Source organism: Nomascus leucogenys, chromosome 7b, assembly GCF_006542625.1.
Source record: "Nomascus leucogenys isolate Asia chromosome 7b, Asia_NLE_v1, whole genome shotgun sequence".
NCBI lineage: Eukaryota > Metazoa > Chordata > Mammalia > Primates > Hylobatidae > Nomascus > Nomascus leucogenys.
In genome coordinates, this window is record NC_044387.1 from 93,370,765 (window position 1) to 93,398,389 (window position 27,625).

Genomic DNA, 27,625 nt, shown 5'->3' on the forward strand with positions numbered 1-27,625 from the left:
GACAGATTCTTTTCCTTTCTTTTTTCTCTCTTTGGCAAAAAAGAGTCTCATTATCAAGACAGAGCATACTGATGGGTGCAAACTGCAAGGAGAAACATGCTGTATCTCAGGTTTCTGCAAACCTCATAACAATGAAATAAAACGTCACAATCCAGACAGAGAAAAATATTTTCTGTTGTCTCAAGTCAGGTAGCAAGAGCAAGAGATAATAAGTGTATTTGCAGTACCAAATCCAGTGACCTTATTCATATAATACAAACAGACCCAGGCAACATGACACATATCACATTAATATTAAAGCAAAGAAATAAGAGTTAACATTGTGATATGGTTTGGCTGTGTCCCCAAATCTCATCTTGAATTGTAGTCCCCATAATCCCCACGTGTCATGGGAGGGACCCGGTGGGAGGTAATTTAATCTTAGGGGCAGTTACCTTCATGCTGTTCTCCTGATAGTGACTGAATTCTCATAAGATCTGATGGTTCTATAAGGCGCTTTTCCCCCTTTTGTTTGGCACTGCTCCTTGCTGCCGCCATGTGACAATGGATGTGTTTGCTTCCCCTTCTGCCATGATTGTAAGTTTCCTGAGGCCTTCCCAGCCAGCTGAAATGTGAATCAGTTAAACATTTCTCCTTTATAATTTACTCAGTCTCAGGTATGTCTTTATTAGCAGCATGAGAACAGACTAATACAGTAAACTGATACTGGTAGGGTAGGGTGCTGCTATAAGGATACCTGAAAATGTGGCAGCAACTTTGGGACTGGGTAACAGACAGAGGTTAGAACAGTTTGGAGGGCTCAGGAGAAGAAAGGAAAACGTGAGAAAGTTTGGAACTTGCTAGAGATTTGGAGGGCTCAGAAGACAGGAAAACGCGGGAAAGTTTGGAACTTCCTAGAGACTTGTTGAATTACTTTGACCAAAATGCTGGTAATGATAAGGACAATGAAGTCCAGGCTGAGGTGGTCTCAGATGGAGATGATGAACTTGTTGGGAACTGGAGTAAAAGTCACTCTTGTTATGCAAAGAGACTGGTGGCATTTTGCCTCTGCCCTAGAGATCTGTGGAACTTTGAACTTGAGAGTGATGATTTAGGGTATGTGGCAGAAGAAATCTCTAAGTGACAAAGCATTCAGGAGGAAGCAGAGCACAAAATTTGGAAAATTTGCAGCCTAATGATGAGATAGAAAAAAAAATTTCTGCAGAGAAATTCCAGCCTGCTACAGAAATTTGCATAATTAATGAGGAGTCAAATGTTAATCACCAAGACAATAGGGAAAATGTCTCCAGAGCAAATCAGAGACCTTCACAGCAGCCCCTCCCATCACAGACCCAGAGGTCTAGGAGTCAAAAATGGTTTCTTGGGCCAGGCCCAGGGCCCCCCTGCTCTGTGTCGCCTCAGGACATGGTGCCCTGTATCCCAGCTACTTCAGCTCCAGCATGGCTAAAAGGGGCCAAGGTACAGCTCAGGCCATTGATTCAGATGGTGCAAGCCCCAAGCCTTGGCACCTTCCATGTAGTGTTGGGCATGCGGGTGCACAGAAGTCAATAATTAAGCTTGGGGAACCTCCACCTAGATTTCAGAGGATGTATGGAAATGCCTGGCTGTCCGGGCAGAGGTGTGCTATAGTGGTGGGATCCTCTTGGAGAACCTCTGCTAGGGCAGTGCAGAAGGGAAATGTGGGGTTGGAGCCCCTACACAGAGTCCCCACTGGGGCACTACCTGGTGGATCTGGGAGAAGAGGGCCACCATCCTCCAGACCCCAGTGTGGTAGACCCACTGACAGCTTGCACCACGTACCTGAAAAAGCCACAGGCACTCAATGCCAGCCTGCGAAAGCAGCTGGGAGGGGGCTGTAACCTGTAAAGCCACGGGGCAGAGCTGTCCAAGGCCGTAGAAGCCCACCTCTTGCATCAGCATAACCTGGATGTGAGACATGGAGTCAAAGGAGATCATTTTGGAACTTTAAGGTTTAATGACTGCCCCACTGGATTTTGGACTTGCATGGGGCCTTTAGTCCCTATGTTTTGGCCAATTTCTTCCATACGGAATGGCTGTGTTTACCCAATGCCTGTACCCACATTGTATCTAGGAAGTAACCAACTTGCATTTGATTTTACAGGCTCATAGGCGGAAGGTACTTGCCTTGTCTCAGATGAGACTTTGGACTTAGACTTTTGAGTTAATATTGGAATGAGTTAAGACTTCGGGGGACTATTGGAAGGGCATGATTGTGTTTTGAAATGTGAGGACATGAGATTTGGGAGGGGCCAGGGGCAGAATGATATGGTTTGGCTGTGTCTCCATCCAAATCTCATCTTGAATTGTAGTTCCCATAATCCCCGCATGTTGTGGGAGGGACCCAGTGGGAGGTAATTTGATCATGGGGGTGGTTACCCTCATGTTGTTCTCATGATAGTGAGTTCTCATGAGATCTGATGGCTTTATAAGGGGCTCTTCCCCCTTTTGCTTGGCACTGCTCCTTGCTGTCGCCATGTGAAGGAGGATGTGTTTGCTTTATCTTCTACCATGATTGTAAGTTTCCTGAGGCCTCCCCAGCCATGCTGAACTGTGAGTCAATTAAACCTCTTTCTTTTATAAATTACCCAGTCTTGGGTATGTCTTTATTAGCAGTGTGAGAATGGACTAATATACATTGTAAATCTATGTTTTAAAGGATCATTCAAAAGAAGAAAGCGGAGAAATTAACATCAACTTACTGTAACACTGAGGAATTTAAGGTTGAAAAGAATTCAAGGGTTATTGTACAGGAAACCTGAAGAAAATCTAAATTCTTCTGTCAATAAGAGCAGGCCAAGGGTGAAGACAAACTATAAATGTCACAATGACATTACCCAAAGCAAACAATGAATATAATTCAGTGAATATAATTTCATAATGTCTATTTGTTTCTGCTTTGACAAGCTTGCAGACAGGAAAACGGGCCAATGAAAAGACTCAATGCCTGATTGGTTTGACATGGCCACTGAGATAAGATAAATGGCAATAAGAAGTATTTCAAAGACCTAAGAGAGAAAAAAAAATTAGCGAATCGTAGGTGTAGAAGAATAAAGTAATTGATACAATCTGAAGATGTATCACCTTGGATGCAGGAAAGTAATCAACAGGTAATAATAATAATACATAAAACACTGTGAAAATGACAGGCTAACCATCAGGCTACAAATCTAAGCATGATCATGGCACTACAATACCCAGAAACAAGAAACAGAAGTCACCTAAGGATGCCCTCAGATATAATTGTGACAATAGGTGAATAAAGTTGCCCAACAGACAGCTTTGCCAGTGTTTGCTGTAACAGAGGTATTCTTTTGGACTTAACTGATGCATTTAGTAAAAAGTATGAAAAGGCCATCTACCAAAGAAGGGGGGACTCTTGAGGTGTGACAGAAGCAAGACACTCATTTTCTGCAGGCCTGATTTTCCTCAGCTGACTCATGAGGGACTGTATTAGGTAGTGATTACATTCCCTTTCAGCTCTGGCCTTCTGAGTGTATAAAAACCAAAGACAGAGAGATGGAGACAGAGAGGGAAATAAATCAATCAAAACCACTTGTTCCTGCATTGGTTGGACTGCCTATAGTACAAGGGAAATGTGCTATTTAAATAAAATAAAGATTTAATCAAAGCCAATGGCAGGTTTGTTGGCCGGGAAATTTCTATTAATTTCTATTCCAATAATAGGTAACTGAATCCAGAGTCATCAAAGTTGAAAATTCAAAATATAAGCATTATCATTGTTATTGTTGTAATTAAACAGCACAAACTCATTCATTCATTTTGATAGTTATCTCGACATATAATAACAGATAATCTTGGGTTTTATTTATTCAATAGAAATTTAATTGAGGATGTGTTGTGTGTCATAAATTGTTCTGGGTGCTGGAAACACAAAGGTAAAAATGCTCCAAGCCCTGCAACCAAGGATCTCACTGTCTAGGGAGGGATAGAGAAACATAAGTGGACAATCATGATGAAACAGGTAAGGGATGGAAAGGAGTAAGCAGTTCAAAGAGGACGACTTCCTGGATAAGTGGACACTTGAACTTAATCTTACATGACAGATGAGCATTACCTAGGTTGGCTAGTGAATATCTGCTTTCCAACCAGAGGGATTTACACGAACATGGCACAGAAGGAAATACACAGCCTGGTTTGTGTGAGAACTACAAAGGTTTTAGCATTGCTGGAACATAAACTTGAAGGAAAGGAATGTAGGTGGAAAGAACAGCAAAGGCCAGAGAGTTCCTAAGAGGTCAAAGAGTTTGAACTTTATTCTCTAGGGGTTATGTGAAAAGGTTGTGAGATTTTAGATTGAGAGGGAACAAGGTCACATAGGCCTTTCCAACAGACTTCCCTAGAGGCTGAGGAAGGCAGATGTGTGGTAACCAAAAAAGGCAGGTGGGAAAGAAGCCAGTTTGGAGATCATTGCAAGAGCTATTGAGAACAGTGGTTGTGGGCATAGAAGGGAATGAACAAATTCCAGAAATGTTTATAAAACAAAAAGTGGTAAGACTTGGTCATTGATTAGATGAAGATGGTAAGGGAGACAAAGGAGTTCAAGACTCCAAGGTTGACAAGGTGCATGACATGACCACCAATTAAACCAAAATAAAGGAGCAGGAACAGCACAGAAGAGAAGAAAATCAATTGCATTTAGAATATGCTGGATCTGAGATGTCCATGGGATGTGCAGCTGGGAAATTCTGCAAGGAACTGGACATAAGATGGATGATGAGTAACCAGCATACTGGTGAGAGTTGAAATGAGAGTGTAAAAGACCAATCAGGGGAGGTGCAAGGACAGGGTCCAAGAGAGAACCCTGAGCAACACCTGCAGTGAAGAGATGCATGAAAGAGAGGGTGGTGAGACAGTTATAGGATAACAGAGGTGCACAGTGCTTCAAAATCCAAGAGAGCAGTGAGTCCTGAATAGAAGACAGTGATCAAAATATGAATAGACACTTCCTTGAGAAGTCATTCTTCTCTGCAGGATTTAAATGAATCTAAAAACGTCTCAGTTCACAATTATACTTTAAAAACTCTAGGAAAAAAGACTACACAATTCCTCTTCATGAATTTATTTCAAACGCCTATTCTAAAAACCCCTTGTTCTTCTGCATGAAATCTTCTCTTTTATCCTGTCTTCCAGGGTAACAGAGTATGCAGTGGCCATGATTGAGAAGGTCGCTGTTCATGTGCTTGTTTAGATCATTTCTTGAGACCACTTAACCCAGTTCTTTGCATTTGTCTTCAGATTCCTCACCACTTAACTATTTTTGTTAGCCATTCCTGGAATTTTCCCAGGTTCTCTACATTGCCTTTCCTAGGTGGAACCTAACAGCTGAAATATACTGAGGGCCTGGTCAGGGCATAATGTATTATCTGCATACAGCTCAGCGTTGTGCTTTCTTTTATATCCACAGGGTTTTCCTGACAGCTCTTTTTTATTTTGCAATTCACAGTTTGGCTTCCCACAGCCAGCCTGCTGTAAGTCGTATTGTAAGAATTACATAACCTTCCTGGGATTTTAGAATTGGGAGCAATCACAGGGCTCCTCTTGTCCATTTTCACACTTACTTAAGGATTTCTCCTACTGTACCTTTCAAATACCCTTATTTGTTGTACAGTTCAAATAACTCAAGCAAATGCTCTTCCCTACAGGTGTGTTGCTTGTTTGCTTGTTAATACATTGTAAAGCCAACTTAGTGCATCATAAGTCACATTTTTAATATAATAGAATGGGGTGGATAGGATTGGAGAGGCTGGACTGGGATAGGAATGTGTTTGATGGAATATCAGAGTCAATTAAACTCAATAAGGGTAAATATCATTTCATGAAACTTCTGTTTCTATTGGAATCAGGAGAGGTCTGTGTGTGTGTGTGTGTGTGTGTGAACTGCATTTCTTACTGTGAGTTACAATCTAAAATTTTCTACATTGCCCTGCAGAATTACTCTTACCAACCCTAGAGAAATTAATTGGCCCACTCTTCACTTCATCAAGCTTAGCTTTCCTTTACATTAGGTTTTTCAAGGTGCTAGCATCAATTCGGCTTATCTCTACTCTGTCTCTTTAGCTAATCTGCAAATTTCGGCAAACTGTGTAGGATTTGTTCCAGTAACATTTTAGCTAAATAAAGACCGTAGAGTGTTATTAAGGACTTTCTGGCCAGGCACAGTGGCTCACGCCTGTAATCCCAGCACTTTGGGAGGCTGAGGCGGGCAGATTACCTGAGGTCAGGAGTTTGAGACTAGCCTGGCCAACATGGTGAAACCCCATCTCTACTAAAAATACAAAAATTAGCTGGGCGTGGTGGCATGTGCCTGTAATCCCAGCTCCTTGGGAGACTGAGGCAGGAGAATCACTTGAACCTGGGAGGCAGAGGATGCAGTGAGCTGAGATCGTGCCACTGCACTCCAGCCTGGGAGACAGGGTGAGACTCTGTCTCAAAACAAATAAACAAACAAACAAAGACTTTATTTCTCTCTCTGACCCTCCTTGCTCTCCCTTCTATCTTTCCTCCCTCTGTCCTCTTACTCCTTCTCCTTCAATCTCCTTCTTCCATGCCCCTCCCTGCATCTCTTTTTCCACCACCCTCTGTATTTTCTCTGGTACCTGATTGGGAACTCTTCATTTGTGTTTTTTGGCAGCCTGGACCAAAAGTGCAGCTGTTACTGCTACAGCACTTTACGACATGTGCCTTTTCCAACACCTCTGTTAGGCTGAGACTTAGCTCTTTTTGGTAGATCACAAAGCAGGAGCTCTACATTGCTAAAAGACATGCCTTCCCCTGCCCTTGCATCTTCTCTCCAAATCAAACTCACTGCAGCTTTTCTGCTACTGTTGCTTTGCTAGCTTTTTACCTTTGGATGGAGAGAAGATATTCGACCTGGTGAGCCACTGCATACCCGGAAATTCTGCTTTGATGCGATCTCACACAACAGCCCCGTTACACTCTATGACTGTCATGGCATGAAGGGGAACCAGCTCTGGGGATACCGGAAGGTAAGAGTCAGTCCACTGTGGTCATTCTCAAATTATTGTGGTTTAAGTTATTCTTACTCAAAGTTTTCTTTGAAAACACACTGTTTTAGGCCTGGCACAGTCACTCACACCTGTAATCCTAGCACTCTGGGAGGTCGAGGTGGGCAGATCACCTGAGGTTGGAGTTTGAGACAAGCCTAACCAACATAGTGAAACCCCGTCTCTACTAAAAATACAAAAAAATGTCAGGCGTAATGGTGGGTGCCTGTAATCCCAGCTACTCAGGAGGCTGAGGCAGGAGAATCACTTGAGCATGGGAGGGGGAGATTGCAATGAGCCAAGATTGTGCCACTACACTCCAGCCTGGGTGACAGGGCAAGACTCTGTTAAGAAAAGAAAAAGAGAGAGAAGGAGAGAGAGAGACAGAAAAGGAAGGAAGGAAGGAAGGAAGGAAGGAAGGAAGGAAGGAAGGAAGGAAGGAAGGAAGGAAAAGGGAGAGAAGGCAGGAAGGCAGGGAGGGAGGAAGGAAAGAAGGAAGGAAGGAAGGAGGGAAGGAAGGAAGGAAGGAAGGAAGGAAGGAAGGAAGGAAGGAAGGAAGGAAGGAGTTTTGATTTAAAGTTTTACCTAGTCATACATACACACACTTGGCTCACACATCCGGAGATCACCAGCAAAGTTGAAGGGGAAAATCAAGTGTGTAGAAAGGGGCAAGCTTTTGGCTTCACTTGTTATAAGTATGGCCATCACAATCAATTATGATTGAAAAATGGCTTTGAGCCAGAACAAGGGATGGGTCTAGGTTTAATTCAGAACACTCCCAAAAAGAGGAACCACATATCCAATAAGCAAAACCACACGTGCATAATTTTTAACATCACCATTCACAACACACACATAGATTGTGGCATGCATTCATTTTTTATGTATCTCAGGCTCACTTGCTTGGGACCTATCTGAGTTAAGACAATGATGTTTACACAAATATTTATATATCTATGTAGATATAACTGCTGCAATCCTTATACACAAACTGACCCATTTATATTTTCACCAAAATCCTGCCCAAATGTAGCAAAGAAGAATTTATTTGGGGAATTTAAAAAGTTTCAAAAATTATAAAGTTAACAGTGAATGGTAGGAAAAATTCAAAAACATATGTAAAGTCACATTTTATTGAGATAATAAAATAAAGAGAAATTAAGTTATTGTTTGAAAATATTTTTATGGTTTCCTTTTGACAACTTTTTAGAATACTATACAAAATTGCTTTTCAAATTCTTTGCTTTTGGGATAGAACTTGGCTGTCAATTAGCAATTACTCCATAAGCTCCATTCTGCCCCCTCAAATCCATGGACCTGCTGGGGCCTTCTCAGCCAGGGAGAAGATGACTTCTGTTTGCTTTTTCACACTCTGAGGCCAGCCTTGCCTCAGGCTATAAGGAAAATGGAATCTCCCCCACTTTATTCATGAACTTGGCCATCCTGTGGCTGAGACAAGGTCAGTGTCCCCCCAAATTACAGAAAGCTAAAGGAGAGAAATGGTGGAGAGTCAGTGTGGGGAGAGGGAGGACTGGTTATGTTACTTGTTGCCTTACTTAATAAGCATTCTGGTTTCCACCTCTTAGAGATGAGCTCCTAAAACTATACCCACCCACAGGTGGACTTGTTTGTATAAGTTTATTCTGCATCCCACCCCCACCCAAACACCTGGCAGGTTGTGGCTGTGTCTAGCAAAATTACAAAACATCAGTTGAGCTGGGCGCGGTAGCTCACGCCTGTTATCCCAACACTTTGGGAGGAGAGGCGGGCAGATCACCTGAGGTCAGGAGTTCAAGACAAGCCTGGCCAACATGGTGAAACCCCATCTGGACTAAAAAATACAAAATTAGCCAGGCATGTTGGTGCATGCCTATAGTCCCAGCTACTCGGGAGGCTTGAGGCAGGAGAATTGCCTGATCCTGGGAGGCAGAAGTTGCAGTGGGCCAAGATCACACCATTGCACTGCACTCCAGCCTGGGTGACAAGAGCAAAACTCCATCTCAAAAAAAAAAAAAAAAATTCAGTTGTTATATCCTTCTACAAAACAATCTAGAATTAATGGAGCTCAGAAGATGGTATCTGATAAAAATGAGGCTGGGGGAATATCACTGCAATAGGAAAACCTCATTGTCTTCTTTATGAAACGTATAATAAATTATTCATCTTATCAAACTATTTTGCTATTAAACATGATACAGCCTGTGTGTGGTGCAATAAAGTAAGGTTTTTTTAAATGATTATATTCTGACATCTAAGGAGTTACTTTCTGCGCACATCAATAAAATAGCTGATTGGCCATTTGCTTAGTATGTTGGTGGTCCCTAATGAACAGAACATTTATCATTACTGTACACTTATAGCATGACACACCAACCACTCAATAATATGCAATTAAGCCAAGAAAATGCAATTGTTTTTATGAGGGAGCTTATAAAAGCTTACAGATGGATAAGACCAACTAATACACAGAGCTTCTGGGGAGAAAAAAAACAGGCTGCAGTGGTTTCAAGGGGAAACTCTTATGAGCTTTAATACTAAACCTTTCCAGGATCCTAAGGGATTTGTGAAAGGAAACCCCTAGATTCAATTGTGCTGTGGCTCTCTTCTCAGCTTTTTGTAGCTGTTGGTCTTGCATTACTTAGCAAAAGGTTACACTCCATGTGTATTTATACAGCAAGCAAGGTATTTATACTTAATCAGACACATGCAAAGGCTCAAAATGGAAAGTTTCTGAAATATCACATCTTGGTGGATGACTCAGGCCCATTCGGACACACCTGTTTTAGAAAATTCCTCTTGTTTTTTTCCAAGGGCTATGCCTAAGGCGTAAAGAGAAAAAGTACAAAGAGAAATCTCTCTGGTGTGCTACCTTGTCTATTTGGATGCAGTACTTGGCTCTAGGGGCTTCTGGCAGTTTTGGATGTTTTTGTTTGTTTTTTGAGACGGAGTTTCGCTCTTGTTGCCCAGGCTGGGGTGCAATGGCATGATCTTGGCTCACTCCAACCTCCTCTCTCAGGTTCAGGCGATTCTCTCCAGGTTCAGGCGATTCTCCTGCCTCAGCCTCCCAAGTAGCTGGGACTACAGGCGTGATCACCATGCCCGGCTAATTTTGTATTTTTAGTAGAGACGGGGTTTCACCATGTTGACCAGGCTGGTCTCGAACTCCTGACCTCAGGGGATCCGCCCACCTTAGCCACCCAAAGTGCTGGGATTACAGGCATGAGCCACCACGCCCAGCCTGGAACTCCCACTTTTTATAAGCATATTCATGAGTCAATCAGAGCCCTCTACTAATTGCCTGAAGGGCTGTGTGAGCCATCTCCTAAGTTCCTAAAGTCATCATCATCATCATCATCTCCAATGTAGGCATCGAGCTGGTGCTTTACACACATTATCTCAAACCTCATAACCACTTAGTAACCATTTAGGTACTATTGTGTATAACTGACACAGGAAGAAACTGATACTAGCAGATATGTGGATTCAAACACAGGTGAATCTGGCTTTAAAGTTTCTACTATTTCCTCTGCCATGCTCTTAAGGAATAAGATGAATATTTCCTAGGAGAGTTCCCCAATGCCTTGGATTCAGTGTCACTGATACCAGCCAACCCCTCCCTCCCAGCTACATGGAGATATCTTGGAGAGAGAAGGTGCCCAGAAGCCACCTTGCTTGAGTGGATGAAAGTTGTTTTCGGGCCTTGCTTCCTGGTTTCAGCAACTCTCACTCTGCTTTTAATTATTTTTAGATGTGGCTCTTTGCCACCACAAAAGGAGAAGAGCATCCTTATTCTATGATGCTGGGGCTATGTTCAGTTGCACAGCTGTTTCCTACAATAACAGGTACCCAGGATGAGGAATCCTCTTCCTGGTTTTCTTTTACCACCAGGGGGACCCCTGTTACAAGAACAGTGAATTGTTGAGGCAACCTTAGTAAAAATATTTGTCCTCACCCAGCATCAAACAGGAAACTGTCTTTCCTTTTCTTCAACCCCCATTGGTCACTAAGACTTGTCACCCATTTCTATCCCCAGTCATTGGTCACTAAAACTTGTCACCTGCCCCTCTCAGCCAATATCTCTGAAATCCACCCACTCTTTGCCATTTCTATGGCCAGCCCCTGCCTGGTTCAGTCTTCACATCTTACCCCTGGGTTATTGCAATGGCTTCCTAAAGGGCTGCCCTGACTCCTGTCTTTCCCCTTCCCCTTCCTCATCTTCCATCCTGAAGTCAGAGGGAGATTTCACAAAACCTGGTCATGGTATTCCTCTGTTTTATGACTTCATTTGGTTTCTCATTGAGTAGAAGATAGAGTGCTTTAGCCTCTCAATACTCATCTGGATCCTTCACAACCTAGCCAACGTAACAGCTGACCATCAGCCCTTAGAGTTATTCAGGCTTAATACACCCCAATCATCCTGAAATTGTAAGGGGATCTTGAATAGTTGTTTTGCTTTTATGACTTTCAACTGCTTCACCAACATAATAATGATAACTGAGTGAGATAACTATGGAAAACTTCTAGCACAGTTTCTGATCATAAGATTTCCATCTGTGTTGGTGACAATACACTTTTTACATTGATCATCGTGGCAAGGTATATCCTAATATATCACATCATTAAAGCAGTCTCTCCTAGGCAATATTGACCGTTCTTATCCCTCCAAAATTGAGAGCTATCTCCCATGCCCTTTTCATTTTAAGTAAACATTTTATTAGGTTATAGCATATGTCTTACTTTGGGTTTCCCCATATATACAACCTAAAGTAAGAATTTTAATGCACATGGTTTATTTGGGATATAGCCCCAAAAACTCTTGACAGGGAGTGAGGAAGTGAAATGGAGGAGATATCTGAGCCAATAAAGGGTGGATTATCAAGCAAGTACCACTGCAGGCAATTAGAACTCAATCCACTGAAGATCTCTGGAAATGGTATACAGAACACCCATCAGGGAGTCAATTTTTTGGTCAGGTTCCTGACCAAAGATTGACTGGAATGGTGTATAAATACCGCAACTCCCTTGATACCTCTGGCCTGCTGCTCTTATAGACAGAACCATTCTTAAGGCCGGAGAAAGTCCTTAAGCAGAGAGATGCAGTGACATCTAGGCCAGCATGCACTGAAATGGAAAGGCCTGAAGGGCCATGCTCAGGGCACTGCCAAGAATCCAGGTGCTCTGCATCCTCACCAACACTTGGTATTGTCAGTTTCTTTTTCTTTTTTATTCTGTGATTGTAAAGTGATATGTTTATTAGCCATTTTTGATATCTTATTCGTGCAGCACCTACTCGAGTCTTTTGCCCATTTTCAAAACACGGGCTGTCTGGCTTTTTCACACAGATTTTTAGGGATTTTTTTCTATATATAAGTGCCTCATTAGATGTATGCATTGCAATATCTTATTCCAGTTGGTGTCTTGTCTTTTTTTCTGTTTAGTGGAGTGTCTTAAGGAAAAGCTATTCTTTATGATTCGTGGGTTTTGTGTTCTGTTTAGGAAATCCTGGCCTTCATGTAGTTAGTCTTCCAAGTCATCTTTGAAATTTTATTGCTTAATATTCTACATTTCGGTTTATAATTCCCATATATATATATATATATAATTTTTTGAGACGGAGTTTCGCTCTGTCAGCCAAGCTGGAGTGCAGTGGCGTGATCTTGGCTCACTGCAATCTCCATCTCCCAGGTTCAAGCGAGTCTCCTTCCTCAGCCTCCCAAGTAGCTGGGATTACAGGCGCATGCCGCCCGGCTACTTTTTGTATTTTTAGTAGAGACGGGGTTTCACCATGTTGGCCAGGCTGGTCTCGAACTCCTGACCTAGTGATCTGCCCACTTCTGCCTACCAATGTGCTGGGATTACAGGCGTGAGCCACCGCGCCCAGCCCTCCCTGAAATATTTTTATGTGTACAATGTAAGATAAGGGTTGATTCATATACAGAGATAGAAATAGATATAGATATATATTGACGGAGACATGCTATTGATCAATCACCATTTAGTTAAAAGACCATTTTTTCCCACTGCGCTGAAGTGACGCTTTTATTGTAAGTCAAGAGGTCTTATATACATTGGTCCATTGTTAAATCCTCAAGTTTTTACCATGTAACTAAATAGTCTTAGCCATACAGAAAGTAAGCTAATAAAATAAACTAAATTAATCTAATAGGAAGTATAGCCAAAACCCCACAACTACCATCACTCTTAGTGGTGAAATGTTAAAGCTCTCCTCCAGAGATGGGGAATAAAATAGAATGTTGACTATAATCATGTTTTTCAACCTTGTATAGGATATCTAATCAGTGTAATCAGGCAAGATACAGACCTTTAAAGGTATAAGAATTAGAAAGGAAGAAATAAAACAGTCTATACATAGATGTCATGTTAGGGTATTTAGAAAATCCAAAAGATTATGCAGCTAAACTATTTTAAAAATGAATAGATACATTTAGCATAGGCCCAAGGTGAAAATGAATTGTTCATATACTAGCAACAAAAAATAGAAAATGAAGTTTAAAAGTGATTCCATTTGGTCACTGTGAAAAGCACAAAATAGGAATAAATCACGGCAAAGATGTGAAAGACTTTTATGCAGAAAACTCCAAACATCACTAAGAAAAATCTTAAAAACTATAGATGGATCCGTCATGTTCAAGGATTATGTCTCAATATTGTGAAGATATCAGTTTTTAAATGATCCAAACATTTAATGCAAAACCAAATAAATCTCAGGAGGCTTATTTGTGGAAATTGATAAACTGATTCCAAAATTTACATGGAAATATAAGGGATGAGAATAGCTAAGAAAATCTTGAAGGAGGGAAAAAAAAGTACTAAAACATTATAAAAGCACCAGGTATCAAAACATTACAAAGGTGTATTATTAAGGCAATGTACTCGCATGAGGATAGACTGACTGAGGCTCTCTAGAAGGTGAAGCCTGGGTATTGATATTCTATAAAGGTCCCGAGAGATTCTAATAGACAGTCAGATGGAAAATCACTTTTGTAGCTCTAATTTTTACCTTCTTTCTTTAATCTACTCCTCCCTTTTGCTCTAGTTGGAATTTTCCCCTCTTTCTGTACTCCTATAGCATTTTGTTTCCTTCTTTCTACTTAAAACACTGTATATTATACATACTTAGCCCCCTCACCCCCGCCAACTACCTGAGGGCAAGAACTTTTTAAAAAATGTCCACACGGCCTGCCTAATACCTAATATACGAAGTTCCTAAATAAGCATTCATTGACTGGCTTAAAGAACCACTAGTTCAATTATTGATATGAGCCCTGCCTTCATAAACTCCAACCTGTGCTGGATGAAACTTAACACATTTCTTTGTCTCAAAACTACGTATGTAACCTCCCAAAGACCAAAAATGAAAGATTTAAAATTACTTTCTTTAGTTGCTCTCTGGGGGTTCTTATAATTTAACTTTCATAATAAAGGACTTGCAAATCATATCAAACAGGAAGTACAGGTAAGAAGGCACCTGCCAAGCTAAATTGATAACAGTGTAACAATCCCTTTCATTTAAAAATGAGTGGGTGGAATTCTTGGCATTTGCCTACACTTCACTATTTGTTATAACTTATGATATATGCCAGGTTTTGGCCTCTCAGTTCATAAAATGAGGATGTACCGGTCCACAAAGATGACAGATAGAAGGGCTCGAAGTTGTTATTTTAAATCATTCTGGACAGGTATTGACTTGGGACCAAAAAATAAGGAAAGTGTATATAACAAGTTTAACTTAAAAGTCATGTAATTCAACTCTGGTTCTGATAAATGAAGTCCCTAAAAAATCCTGGACATGTGGTCAGAGGTTGGGCAGCCACACTCTCCCAGGTCAGTCCTAATTGCCAGAAAGCTCTTCCCTGGCCCTTGGTTACCACACAGATTATATTTAATTCATTTTACTCAAGACAGATCCCAAATATTTGAACAAATACCTGCCTGGTCTTTAATCCAATTAAACGGCCCAATTTCCTGCCACTACTCTCCATATGACTTAATTTGAACCTACCTCCATCTCCTGGACACTCACCCCTAATGTACTGCAGACAGTCTTAGAGAGTAGCATGATTCCCAGAACACAATATTGTAAGATGTTGTCAACAAAGAAAGTAGAATAAGTTTCTAGCACCTTTTGTTATGAGCTTCTAGCATGCTTTGCTATGAGCAATTGTTTCTGTTAATTTAGCCTGAGTTGATTGATTTCCTGCCTTAACTTCACACACTCAGCTTCTTAATGAGCTTTCAGTATTGGAGAAAAAAAATCTCAGTCTTTTTCTCTTGCTTTGCTAAACAGACATATCTCTCCAATCTTATACCTGTACAGGTCATCTTTTACATTTATGTTGCTATCCACTTTTTTCCATTAAACTCTATCCTATTATAATTATCCCAACCTGGATTTAAACACTTTGATTCAACTTAATAGCAATTGAACTATAATTTGTTCCATCCACAGATTGGATCAGCATCCATTCATGCCTTCATCTAAATTGTTGATCCCAATGCAAAGTCAAGCACTGAGCCCTCTATCATATAGCAGAGGCAACAAAATCCATTAATGAGCATCATTTGGAGGAAGTTACTCAACCAGATAAAAATTCATGTAAAATTATCTTCTAGACCACCATTCTCCAGCTTGCCCATAAGAAAACAAAATTGGACTCTTCAAACATCTTGCTGAAAACCAGATGCCCAATGTCTGCAACATACCCCTTTTGGTAACAGAGGACTTATGTCATTTTATCCTAAGAAGTTGTGATCCCTATGCAGAAAATTTCAGTGCAAATTGAAAATTCAGTTACCTTGTCAAAGAAGAATTAGGCTAACTCTCAGGAGGACTATACATTCGCACCAGCAATGAAGCTGCCTTTTCAATAATTAATTCTATCTTCCCATCCTATTTTTAGCTGTATGTCTAACCCAGCTGAAATCACTTAGGTTGTTATGACCTTCTAACTTTTGCCATTTCAACTTAGCAATATTCCTACTGATTACCTAACATACTTAACTGCCATTCTCTGGTCACTCCGAAATAGAAAGGATCTGTAATGACTCCCCTGGGGCTCTTCCATAAAGAGAAAGTTTTTGTGAATTGAATGCCTGCCCAGATCTAGACTGTCAAACAGAAAAGAATCTTGTTAATAGGAACTATGAAAAAATCAAATTAGTGTTTGTTGATCAGGACAATTCTTTCCTAGCAAGCAGGTGTGGGTTGGGAGCAGGACTGGTAGTTGGCTCAGCCAAGAAAAGAGATGAAACGTAACTCAAAGACTCTGCGCCCGGTCTGTGTTCTTAACCTCTGAGTTATGTTTCATCCCTAATCCTAGCATTTTGGGAGGCTGAGGCATTTGAAAGGCCAAGACAGATCATTAGAGCCCAGGAGTTCAAGATCAGCATGGGCAACATGGTGAAACCCTGTCTCTACAAAAAAAAAAAAAAAAAAAAAAAAAAAAAAAAAAAAAAAAAAAAAAAAAAAAGCTGGGCATAGTGGCACAGACCTGTGGTCCCAGCTATTTGGGAGGCTGAGGCAGGAGGATCACCTGAACCTGGCAGGACTAGGCTACAGTGAGTCATGCCACTGCACTCCTGCACCCCAGCCTGGGTGACCCAGCAAGACCTTGTCTCAAGAAAAGAAAAGAGAGAGAGAGAGAGGAGAGAGAGAGCACAGGCTCTGGCTCCTGCAGGGCCTGATAATAGTCACTGGCCCCACTGTGGATGCTGGCTTTGGGACCGCAACTTTCTTACTATGAATTTCTGTTCCCTTTATTATCTACTTTAGTATGTGCCTTAGCAGGTTATTCTGATGATTAAAAAAAAAAATTTAAGTGCGCCCAGAGCATAGCACATAACAAGAGTTCAATTGATGTTAGCCGCTACTATACCATGCATTCAGCAAGATAACTTCTGATTTGATTTTAGTTCTCCAAATAGATTTGCATACAGAAATAGATGAGCTAACTAGTCATATTTCTACACTGTACATTTCTGTACTATTTTAACTATTTAGTTATAGCTAAATCTTAGAATATCAATTTCATGAGAGCAGGAATTTTTCTCTGCTTTCTTTCGTGCACTCTTTCCAGCATCTAAAACACTCTGTGGCACATAATAGGTACTAAATTCAAATTCACTGAATGAATGAATAAGTGAATCTAGCTTCCTGTTTGTCCACATTCACTATCTCTTCAGGTTGCTTTAGTGGGTTTAGGTAGGAAAAAAAAAAAAGAGAGAGAGAAACTCTGGGTAGAATACTTAGCACTGCCTGACGCCTAGATACACATTTGGCAAATAGTAGCTATTATGTTCACATGACTTGGGGCAGGTTTACTGAGGGGAGCTAAAGAGATATGGATAGACGGAAACAAGATGCAAAACATATGGGCTTGTTCTACTCATGGAGATTTCAGTATAGAGGGGAAGCAGACAAATACTACTTAAAGGAAGTGTACAGGATAATATGAGAACACAAAACACTGGGCACCATCCAGATCAGAAGGGTGAGGAAGCCTTCTGTGACAAACTGACTTCTAAATGGACACCGAAAAGATGGAGACTTTTACCTTTTTAGATAGGTAAAGAAAGTGATGGAGAAAAAGACCCCAGACGTCCGGACCAACTTGTGCAAGGCCCTGAGACAAGCAGGATATTGGTTTTCTCAGAACAGAAAGAAGCCAGTTGAAATGCATACGTGCGACGGAAAATGAACTATTAGGTTGGTGCGAAAGTAACTGCAGTTTTTACCATTAAAAGTAATACAAGGGCCGGGCGCTGTGGATCACGCCTGTAATCCCAGCACTTTGGGAGGCCGAGGCGGGTGGATCACAAGGTCAGGAGATCAAGACCATCCCGGCTAACACAGTGAAACCCTGTCTCTACTAAAAATACAAAAAGAATTAGCCGGGCGTGGTGGCTGGCGCCTGTAGTCCCAGCTACTCGGGAGGCTGAGGCAGGAGAATGGCGTGAACCCGGGAGGCGGAGCTTGCAGGGAGGCGGAGCTTGCAGGGAGGCGGAGCTTGCAGTCAGCCGAGATCCTGCCACTGCCCTCCAGCCTGGGTGACAGAGCAAGACTCCGTCTCAAAAAAAAAAAAAAAAGTTACATAAGGTCAGACATCCCAGCCTGGGCAATATGGCAAAACCCCATCTCTACAAAAAAATACAAAAATTAGCTGTGTGTGGTGGCAGCACGCATGTGGTCCCAGCTACTCAGGCTGAGAGGGAACGATTGTTTGAGCCCGGGATGTCGAGGCTGCAGTGAGCCAAGGTGGCGCCACTGCGCATCAGCCTGGGCAACAAAGTGAGAACCTGTCTCAAAAATAAAAAAAAGGCCAGACATCTGTAGAAGCAGGACTACACAAGACCTTGTAAGTCATGCTAATAATTTTGCTAAGAGAGTGTGAAGTGTTTGAATGGATTGCAGAGCAGGCATCTAACACATCAGGATTGATTTTTTTTTTTATGATCCTGGCTGCTCTCAGGAGAATTGAGGACAGATTGTGCACATCACTTGACCACAGCCCAGAAATGCTGGTGAGAAGAGCAGAAGGAGGGTTTGAAGGTTTGCTGTAGCCAGCACCGTCTCAGCACACACACCAAGGGGCTCTGTCAGGGCATTAAGAAACATTATTTCTTTTCTTTGTTTTTGAGATGGAGTCTTGCTCTGTCGCCCAGGCTAGAGTGCAGTGGGGTGATCTCGGCTCACTGCAACCTCTGCCTCTTGGGTTCAAGTGATTCTGGTGCCTCAGCCTCCCGAGTAGCTGGGATTACAGGCATGCGCCACCATGCCCAGCTAACTTTTGTGTTTTTTAGTAGAGATGGGGTTTCACTATGTTGGCCAGTCTGGTCTCAAACTCCTGGACCTCAGGAGATCCACCCGCCTCGGCCTCCCAAAGCGCTGGGATTACAGGCATGAGCCACTGTGCCCAGCCAAGAAACATTATTTCTGATTGGCCAAATTAACCACTGATGCAGGAAGACCAATTTTCCCCTCTAGTGAGGAATTCTAGCTGTCAAAAAAAAAAAAAAAAAAAAAAAGTAAAAAGGTAGACAAAAAGACTGCTTTGTCCCTTTTATGCCTATCAAGGTGTTATTTGAGTTCTCCCAGATGCCGACAGTAAAAATAGGCAGAAAAAGCCTCCTTGATTTGTCTTTCTTCCAGATGGCTCAAAGGATAGTCAAATATCAACCTTGTTCTTCTGCACAACCCTAAGAGGTGGGAAAGCAGATCTTTTAATTCCCTGTCTCATCCCACTCCCCTCCTGCCCACTCCATTCACTTTACAGATGGAAACCCTGAATCACTGACAAACTAAGTGACCACAAAAGGTTACTGTCAGAGATAAAACTAGGATTAAAACTGGTTTCTTAATTCCAAGCCTTCATTCCCTCATAGCCATATTAGACACAAAAGGCTTTGAACAGGAAGGAGTTCTCTCTTACAGAAACATCCTCTTCCAATGTACACTCTTAAAATGAATCTTTCTACTTACATGGAAATTGATAGGAGGGGGTAACTCGAGTCTCCCAATTTGACACAGAGGAGCTACCCTGAGATCCAGTCTATATCTAACTGCTCACTGGGCATCTAAACCTTGATGTCCCATAAGCATCTCCAACTAGTCATACCTAAAACGGAACTCATTATCATTCCCACACAAATCCTGTTTCTCTTTCTGCATTTCTTGCCTCAATACAGCTTTTCCTCTAGACATCCACCTCCTCCCTCTACCTCAACCTTCACATCTCATTACTCAGAATGCACAATGCATTTCACTTCTCAGATCACTCCCTGGGTCACCCCCAACTCATCCCCATTGCTCTCGTTTTTGCATCAGCTGAAATCTGAATCATTGCAGTAGCCTCTTGTGGTTCTCTATTACTGTAGTCCAATGCCTTTCTACCCCTCCTCCATCTTCCTCACTGCCACCCTAACTATAGACCCTGTGACTCTTGTTCAAATCCCCCAATGATCATTCCGAGACACTTTCATGAGAAGTCAAGCCTTAGCACTGTACCACCATCTCATCATGATGTGGCCCCTGCCTGCCTCTCGGATATCCTTGTCTGGAATTTTTCCCCTTGCTCCAGCTATACCACACGACTTGCTGGTCTGTGGCACAAGACCCAGTCTCCATCACCTCTGACAACATCTCCTCACTCTGGCTTCCTCACTGTTCTCTAACCACCAGGGTGCATACCTGCTTAGGGCCCAGACCCTGGCCATTCCCTCTGGGTGAAAAGGTCTGAGACTCTTTGCATGGTTAATTCACTTACCTTCTTTGAGACTCCTCAGATGTTACCTTCTCAGTGAGATTTTCCCTGGCCACTCTATTCAATGTTCACACTGGCCCCACCCCTGGCACTCCAGGTCCTTCTGACTGCCTTGATTTTTTTCATGTCACCTCTGAACAGGCTATGTGTTTACATACTATGTTCATTGCTCATTGTCTGTGCCCCCACTGCCCCAACCTCACCCCTACCTCTCGAAAAGAAGCTCCAGGAGGGCAGGGATTTTTGTCTCTTTAAGTTCATATTCCAAGCACCTAAAATAGTGCCTGGCAAATAGCAGGTGCCCAATATATTTTTTGTTGAATAAATTGAATGCATAAGTATACATATTATTTTATATATGTTTTCATATGTTCTTCCTTAAATCTAGAACAACCTAATTCATATTCTACTGACCCTCATCTACAATCTCATTGACACTTTTTTACTACAGATATTTCTTTTTTTTTTATTATACTTTAAGTTCTAGGGTACATGTGCACAACGTGCAGGTTTGTTACATACGTATACATGTGCCATGTTCTTTTTTTTTTTTTTTTTTTATCTTTTCAAGTTGCAGTTTCACTCTTGTTGCCTGGGCTGGAGTGCAATGGCGCGATCTCGGCTCACCGCAACCTCCGCCTCCCAGGTTCAAGCAATTGTCCTGCTTCAGCCTCCCGAGTAGTTGGGATTACAGGCATGTACCACCAGGCCCGGTTAATTTTGTATTTTTAGTACAGACGGGATTTCTCCATGTTGCTCAGGCTGGTCTCGAACTCCTGACCTCAGGTGATCCGCCCACCTTGGCCTCCCAAAGTGCTGGGATTACAGGTGTGAGCCACCATGCCTAGCTTACTACAAACAATTCTTGTTTACCTATTGGTCTCCCCTATGTCGTGGGTCAGAGGGTGCCTCTTAGGTTATCTTTCTATGCTCTCTCCTTATACATACCAGAAAATAAAAGTCACTTAATAAATATTTGTCAAACTCAACTGATGTGATTAATGTTATCTTCCAGGCAAAGGACCTAAACACATAGATCAGATACAAGATCTGATCATAATTGCACAGAAGAGCTCATTTCAGAGCCATAGATACCTTCGCTCCATAAATCCTTTTGCTTAAAACGCGAGGTACTATTGCATCAATTTGGATAACGAGTTGAGGCAGAGGCTAACTTTTGAAAATTCTATTTTGCCAGGACTTCAGAAGACACAATTTGGTGTCAAATAGCTGGTCTCAGACCAGATGGTTGGTACGTTCTGATTTTTAGAACTAGGGATGCTCCCTGACTGAAAATAAAGTAGTGGAAAGGGAGGGAGGAATCACTATTACTTAGTTATTTACTTATAGGCAGGACACTATGCCAGTGATTTTATATTTATTAACTCTTTTTATCCTTAAAATAAATATGTGAGGCATACTGTCATTTACATGTTACAGATAAGTAACCTGAGGTTCAGAAAATTAAACAAGTTGTCCAAGATTACATAGCAGGACTGAAATTTGATAAATCCCCTATGCCACAAATCCAAGCACTTTCCCCAGGACTGTGTTGTCTCTCCACCCCCCATGTGGTAGTTTCATTCTTGGAATCACCTTCCTATACATAATGGACTCATATACCTATTTTACTATCTTTGCATCTTTAGCATTTGGTTCTTTTATGACCAGTGTGGAATCTTTTCTGTAACTCACACATTCTTTTAGAGTTCTGTAACTCACACAATCTTTTCTGTAACTCACACAATCTTTTCTGTAACTCACACATTCTTTATTAGGTTCCATAGGACTATGGAACCTAATAAAGTCTAGTACAAACCCGTGAGTGCCACCAAGTGTCACACACATGCCAATCAAGTCCACGGGCCTGCTACAAAGACGCGCCCCTTTCAATGAGCTACCTGGAAAGGCGCACCAACACTTGCCAAGGTGGACCGATCGACTGGTATTGAGCATTGATTAGGAAGTAGTCCTGGATTCAGACTTTCACATTTCCTCTCAAGGATTTCTAGTTTTCTCAGGCAAAACAAAACAAAACCCAAACAAACAGAAAAACTCAAAAATAGATGGAGTAGGCATCCAGGAAAAGTGGGAGGAGTAAAGGGAAATGCACTGCTGGATTACACTGTGAATAGCCAGAGCACAGGCCGTGCCATCCTCCAGGGACAAAGAACAATCTAGTTAAAAGCACAGAAAGGACATATTCTGTCATCCTTTAGGGAGGGTTGTTTTAGAACAGCAGACTTGCCGAAACACTCAGAAGTCTATTCCACAAAAAAAAACTGTGTTCAGTTCTGTTACAGCCATCAATGCTGTGACCACTGAGGTGAAGGGCAGAGGAGGGAAAGGCTGTCATGGAACCAAAGACCACATTCAAAAGACAATTACTTGATCCACTGACTTAAGTCCAACCAGGAAAAGCATCAGGAAAGACATTTAGTGATTCACAAGCTTAGCTGAGTAGAAACGTAAAGATGGCAACGATGTAGCTTAGCCCCCAAGGTCAAAAGTGGAAAGTGCTTGCTATGGGCAAGGCAGAGGGCGCTTCGAGAAGCTTCACCTCCGGGACTTGCTGGGCACTACCAAGACAAGGGTGAGCAGAGCTCTGTCTCCAACCAGGGAACAATTAGTCTGTGGATCTACTGATCACTGTGGATGGTCTCTAGTTTGACACCTCGTCATTTGTCTCTGTCACTAGTGACCTTTGGAATAAAATGCTCATTCAATTTTATGACTAGGAGAGGCTCCAGAGATTTATCTAATCCCCCCCAACCTCATTTTACTGATGAAGCTTCTCAGACATAGACAGATGAAGGGAATCCAATTTTTCAACTTTTATGAGAACATGAAGTACAAGAACAGAAAACATTCTGGATGGTTCAGGGTAGTGGTATATCTGCATACTTGACTTGGTTCAGCCCAGGAGTACACCTATATTTCTCAGAGCATGTGTTCCAATATGGGATTTGGAAAAATATGATCAGTTGATGGCTCAGAAAATAATGTTCGAAAAAATATAATGTTCAGAAAGTCTGGTTTGGCATTTGCATGCATGCTGAGGTACACAAGCTAGGGAAGAAAAGAGAATAGAAACATGTCCTACTCCTCTTCTCAACTCTCACGAAGTTATGTGTTTTGAGGGGGAAATTATGCTCATCTGGAGGGTCCACATGAGCATTTTTTTTTTTTTTTTTTTTTTTTGAGACAGAGTCTTGCTCTGTCTCCCAGGCTGGAGTGCAGTGGCCTGATCTTGGCTCACTGCAACCTCCGCCTCCTGGGTTCAAGCGATTCTCCTGCCTCCACCTCCCACATAGCTGGATTTACAGACGTGCACCACCACGCCCGGCTAATTTTTATATTTTTATTAGAAATGGGGTTTCACCATGTTGGCCAGGCCGGTCTCGAATTCCTGGCCTCATGTGATCTGCCTGCCATGGCCTCCCAAAGTGCTGGGATCACAGGCGTCAGCCACGCTACCCAGCCCCACATGAGCTATTGATAAAGGTAACAACAGGAAAAAATACAGACAGTGAAGAGGGGGCAAGAAGTGCATGTGTATAGAACAAAGTGAATTAGAATGTAGCAGGTCACCTAGAATTTTCGTGACTATAACAGCTTAAGAGTGCTCTTTGAAAAACTGACCTAAATATATTAGATCCATGTAGCTTCACTATTGGTTGGGGCTGGGAGAATGAGCATGAGAGATGCTGGGGAAGAAGAGAGAAGATGGTGAAGGAGACTGCTGCCTGAGGAGCCACAGCACTGGCTGGGAGAAGGCATCTGGGACAGAAAATATCTAGGACCCCCAGAAAGAAGGGCTGGCAGAGTGAGCTGCAGCCTGCATTCTCCTTCCTCCTGGAAGCTGCTTCCTCCACCCCAGAGGAGAGGGACGAGAGAGTTTCTCAGAGTCTTTCCCTGGGGTCAGAGACGGGTGGAATTAATGAAGCAGGAGGGAAAGAAAATGGCAAGGAGATCTCAGGAGCCCTCTTTGTGTAAGGAAAGTAAAATCCACAATAAACTCAGGAAACTCATAAAGAGAGCAGAAGAGAATAGCAAGCCTTTGTATTAGGCACAGCTCTTTGTTTACACTGAAAATAGAAACAGGCAAACTGAATTGCCTGCAGGTTGCCTTTCTCCTTCCTTATTCTTTCTTCCTTCATGCAGTGCTTAACTATGCAAACATCCGGATCCTAAAAGGACATTAAATATTGGTTGATGGAGTCTTAAAATCCAGGAGCAACCCAGAAATGTTTACAAAGGTTGCCTGAGAAACTCCTAATTCTAAAAGCATTGCAAGTTTAGTATTCCTCAGATAAAGGTAACCAGAGCCTGTAAACCTTTCCTAAACTAAATAATAAAACATTACTTGATCCTAAAATATAAGCAGTGATTTGGGGATGTTTTCTTGTATTACTGGCATTATAGACAACATTAGAGGTAAAATTTATTACTAGTTGGGAAATTTTTTTTAGCATTACCTTTTCCCCACTTAACACAATTAAAAGGGGGTGTGTGTTAACAGAGCTTGTTCAGATAATGAGCTTGCTCACTACTTAAACTTTCTGTCCCCGTGGTATATTTTCATTCACTGGGCTGTTATCTGCATCATGTACCTGGGGGCTTTTTTAAAATGAATGTTGCCTCCTCCATTTTGCAGATAGCAATGAGAACGGCAGCACTGAACACCTGCATTATATCAATAAAGGGACTGAGAGGAGACTGAAGCTCAAGAGCTAGCAAATTGAATTTGTACATTCAGCTACTGCCTGTGTGTCCCTTGTCCCAAACTTATATTCATCTTCTGAAAAGGGCAGCTGAGAACCCAGCACTTTTGACTGCTGTTTTTTTTGTTTGTTTGTTTTGTATTTCTCTTTCCCATTAGAGATTCAATGTGAGGGAATTATGACTCTTCTAGCCATTGTGTGTGCGTGTGAGCAGGGGGTATTATTTACTGTGGACTAAAATATAATTTTTTGTGTATGTGTTTCTTCCCAGATAGCTACATTATTGGCTACTTGACAAGCAACCCCATATACTTATTATTTTCAAAATCTAAGCAGATAGCAAAAAGCTCACCACAGAGCAGAAAATGAACGGATTGCTTTTTTTAAAAAAGTGGATGATTGAATGAATGAATGAATACATTTATTGTCTCTAATTGAACCTGCTTGTAGGCCCTACATAGTGCCAATACAGCCTACAAATTCGCATTCCATATTGGCAACTCCACCTGCTATTGTTTGATTTGGGAGCTGTTCTGTTTACACAATGAATATATACTGAAATATAAACAGAAATATCTTACTTCTGTATATTTTGGGTTGTAACCATTCACCACGTATTACAACAGCCTTTTCTTTTCTTCCTCACTCCTCCAGGACAGAACATTATTCCATCCTGTGAGCAACAGCTGCATGGATTGCAACCCCGCAGAGAAGAAGATTTTCATGGCCAGATGTGATCCTCTCTCTGAGACTCAGCAGTGGATTTTTGAACACATTAATATGACTGTTTTAGAAAAATTTAACCACTATGCCAGCTCCTAGAAAGAAGAAAGAAAGAAAGAGTGATGACCTACAGGTTATAAATTAAATTTTAGCCAGCATCTGGGTCGAAGGAGTCAGGAATAACATTTCCTCGATCCAGGAAGGCTGGTTTAAAAATTTGTAAATGCCATGTCAAAGTAGGTTGTTTTGAAGAACTTCCTGCATCTGAAGAACTTGGCTGAGAATCTCACCAGCTGCTTCTGAGAACTCGAGACTAGCAGTTCCCTTGCTGGTCAAGGGCAAAGATAATTTAGGGACTTTTCGAAACAACTGCTGAGCTAATAAATCCTAGCATTTCTCAGGTCAAATCCTGCAGTAGTGAGTAGCTATGAATGGATCCTATTAACTGGGTGGGAGGGGGGTGAAAACGGAGTGCATGACTGCTCTGACAACCTGAGGATATCACAGGTTTAGAACTAGCCAAGCTTAAGGGGTGAGCTGTACTCTTTGGTGCCATTCTCTGACTAAGAATGGGTTCAACAGGTTTAACCCTTAAAAGTGCTGCAGATGATTTCAGAGTGCTCATACTATTCTGTTTTTTTTTTTAATGAGGGTGCAATATTTAATGTAAGACTTAAATTACATAATGAAATGGACATCCAGTGTTCCCATTCTTTCGTTTATATTTGCCATTTTTTTTCAGAGCAAAGGTTTCTTATTTATGAAAGTTTATGCTCCATGAATCCACTGATTTTCTAATTCAGTGCCCTTCTATGAATCCAGTTAAAAACAAAAGCAAAAACAAAAATCTATGCTATCAAGTTACTCCAAAGAAAGATTTCACAGAAGCAGCAAAACCATATAAGATTTAGGAGAGGGACTTCCCTGAGAAATCTATTTTTACTTTTCTATTATTTTTAAAATCTTAAAAGTCTGACATTTGTCCAGTCATAATTTTTATTAAGCAAGGAAATGGAGTGAGGTTGATGTAATTTGTTTAGGAGATTCTTAAACCCAAATAAATCTACACTCCAAGTGATATGTGAAAATGGCTTGGTTCACTTCAATTCTGTTTAGTCAGTGGTGGGAGCTTAGAAGTGGTTTTATTTGTTCGTTTGTTTGTTTGGGTTTTGCTTTTGTTTTTTATTTTTTTCTTGTTCTTTTGTAGTGTTGATATTAATGATGTTCTTTTATTTGGAAGCTCATAAAAGGAATTACAGTTAAAAAAGTGTTTCTGATACCATTTTCTGTTAATGGGACAATATTTCAGGGATGCAAAAAGGAATGCTCCAAAAACTAAATGGAACACTTAATCCTTAAAACAATTTTTTACTGTTCAATAATATCACGTTGGGGGAAGAAAATACAGGTATCAAGGTGGTTCTCGGGAAAAAATAATCATGTTTACTATATCTCTCAAGTTTTTTCGGTATAAAAATGTTTTAACTTTGCTTTCTTTTTGCTTTTTGTTTGAAGTTGGTTTTCCTGTTAATAAAAATTTATATAACATCTTGGATCTAGAGCATTAAATTTTAGAACTGGGAAGACTCCTAGGATCCAATCCCTTTGCTTCTGCAGATGAATCACAAAAGCCCAGAAAGGCCCAACTCCTGGCAAGGCTGATGCCTTCTGAGCCCTATTCCTGTGTTTTTTATCTTGTACTGTGTTGCCTCACTCTGTTACCCAAGCTGGTTCTGGATATTACTGTGATTTAACTTGAGATTTTCAGTCACTAGATGAGAATACTATGCCTCCTTGGGGATGCCCACTAAAGTAATATTCACATTCAGAAACTTTAATACAGTACATGAAC

At 41.4% G+C, this 27,625-nt stretch overlaps 1 protein-coding gene across 2 annotated transcripts in view; it reads left to right on the forward strand.

Moving 5' to 3' along the window:
• The window catches only part of GALNTL6 (polypeptide N-acetylgalactosaminyltransferase like 6), a 1,250,255-nt gene extending 1,222,934 nt beyond the window's left edge, over positions 1-27,321 (forward strand). Inside the window, exons 12-13 of one of the 2 annotated variants that reach the window (XM_003257974.4) lie at positions 6,879-7,028; positions 25,705-27,321. In XM_003257974.4, coding sequence (XP_003258022.2) covers positions 6,879-7,028; positions 25,705-25,872 — 318 coding nt within the window. In that variant the 3' untranslated portion in view covers positions 25,873-27,321. The remainder of the gene's footprint in view (positions 1-6,878; positions 7,029-25,704) is intronic. The other variant, XM_012507976.2, reaches the window with a different exon arrangement.
• The last annotated feature ends 304 nt before the right edge of the window (positions 27,322-27,625 follow it).